This window comes from Rhea americana, unplaced genomic scaffold, assembly GCF_003343005.1.
Source record: "Rhea americana isolate MKP2758 unplaced genomic scaffold, rheAme1 scaffold_64, whole genome shotgun sequence".
Classification (NCBI taxonomy): domain Eukaryota; kingdom Metazoa; phylum Chordata; class Aves; order Rheiformes; family Rheidae; genus Rhea; species Rhea americana.
In genome coordinates this window covers 1,608,873-1,610,930 of record NW_028186801.1, presented here as the reverse complement: position 1 = coordinate 1,610,930, position 2,058 = coordinate 1,608,873, and the positions used below count along the sequence as shown (strand labels likewise).

General features: G+C 37.7%; 1 protein-coding gene across 1 annotated transcript in view; it reads right to left on the bottom strand.

Annotated features, from left to right (window-relative positions):
• BBS10 (Bardet-Biedl syndrome 10) overlaps nt 1–183 on the bottom strand; it is a 2,522-nt gene extending 2,339 nt beyond the window's left edge. The window contains exon 1 of the mRNA XM_085320520.1: nt 91–183. Coding sequence (XP_085176646.1) covers nt 91–183 — 93 coding nt within the window. The remainder of the gene's footprint in view (nt 1–90) is intronic.
• Between the last annotated feature and the right edge of the window lie 1,875 nt (nt 184–2,058).

Genomic DNA, 2,058 nt, shown 5'->3' with positions numbered 1-2,058 from the left:
AGCCGTTACCCGCGGCCGTTACCCGCAGCCGTTACTCGCGGAGCAGAGAAACGGCCGAGCCGGGGCAAAGGCACCGCCACGCGCTCCGGCCTTCACAAACGGCTTCTCCCTCTCGGCCAGACCGGGCGTTTCGAGCTCGGGTCGAACTTCCCAGGCGGCTGAGCGCGCTGAAGACCGGAACATTTACACGAAGATGCACGTGCATCTAAGAAATAGCCCTTTCTTTCAAAAGGCCTCCCAAATTTCTCGGTGATATTACCGTGTTATAGCTACTTCTGAAATGCCACAAAAACTACTGCAGCTTAATCGTGTGAAACATCGCAAGATGCAACAAGTTCTCCCCTCAGGGCTCAGCATCCAGCAGAGGGGAATACTTTCTGTTGGTTTTTTTTTCAGAGCAAAAAGAGAGTCCGACTAAGCAGGAAAGTTAGTTTTCAGAAACAAAAGCCTTCACAAAAGATGGGATGTTACATATGGCACAAGCTTGGCAATCATCCTTACACACCTCAGAACAGCAAGAAACCATCGAGAAGGCACTGTTTACGATACTCGAGGATCTGTTAAATCTGCAGTGATTCGGGGATTCCCTTTCAATACAACAATTAGAGCTTACAGATGTACAACATCCTTGTTACATGCTATTTACACAAACAGTGGTGAAGTAATACCCTTCAAGTAACTATACCAAATATTGCATCTAAATTCTGTTTCATCAACACCAGCCTGGTAAAGTTTCCCAAAGGCACAGGAGGGCAGCAAAAAAAGAAATAAAATAAATGAAACCACCATCACAACATTTGATAGGACAGCCTTGCAAATTATTTTTTTTTCTTTTTTTTTAATAAAAAAAAACAGTTTTAATGGGGAGGAAGACATGCTATACCCTTTTAAGTAATATCTACTATTTTAAAGCAATCAACATGTGAAATGCAAGAAATACCCCATCTACTGCTAAAAGTGATACTTGCTACATTTCACATGACATATTTACTCTTATTATCTTTAGGTCATCTGTACCTAAATGGCAAATTAAAGGCTTAGAGTGCTTTTGAAGGAAAAATTAAACAAACAAACAAACAACAAAACCTACTATGGCAACAAACTCTGAAAATATCTTATTTCCTGTACAAGAAAAAAAACAGCAAAATCAAGTGTAAAAGTAAGTGTTGTTTTGAACACTAAAAACTAGTTAGAGGCCACTGCCCTCAAACATCTGCAAACTGTACAATCGCTTTGTATGACTATGAGCAGAGTTCAATCTCAGGTACATAACAGTCAAGATCAGCTACACATCTTGGTTAAATAGGACGATGGGGATGTGCTAGAGGAAAGGCTTCATAAACAAGACGTGCAACCAGCTGTGCTGTAAAAATCAGGCAAGAAATTCCTGTTCTATTCACATGAGGGAACATTATACAAAACTCAGCAAAATAGCAATTACCTGCCTTTAGATGTGGTTTTTAGTATTTCACTAATCATTCAGTCAAGCAGAAGTCTGCAGCTTTTACTTCAAAAAGTTTCACTGTGTAGGACATATATAAACTACATGGTCTTTTCCTTTCTCTCTTTATTTTTGAAGTTTATCTAAAAATTATATATAGACTGGGTTATTAACTGATCTTGAACAGAAGTGATTAAAACCAACATGGAAGGACAGAAGGACATTTCTATTTACAAGGGAGATATTTTTAATTTTTTTTTAACTATCAGTCATGAGCTTCAGCACTAAAAATATAGCAGAGTACTTTTTCAGGGGATTTAAAGCTATTGCCCTAATTCTTTATCTTTATCTCTCTCATTTCCTCATGTATCCCTCCCATGTACAAGGTGCACTTAAGGACTTGTAACAGATCCTAAAACAGGTAAACAGGTAAAACTTTGACATTTGAATGACATAACAAATGATCTAATTCAGTGATGAGAGCTTTGAATTTAATATTAAATACCCTGATCTCCTTTTCATTATGTCATCTTTTATACTGCTAATAACTTCAGGTTCTGCTGTTAGGGACTTAACTTAGTTTTTTTTTTTTTTTTTTTTTTTTTTTTTTTTTTTTT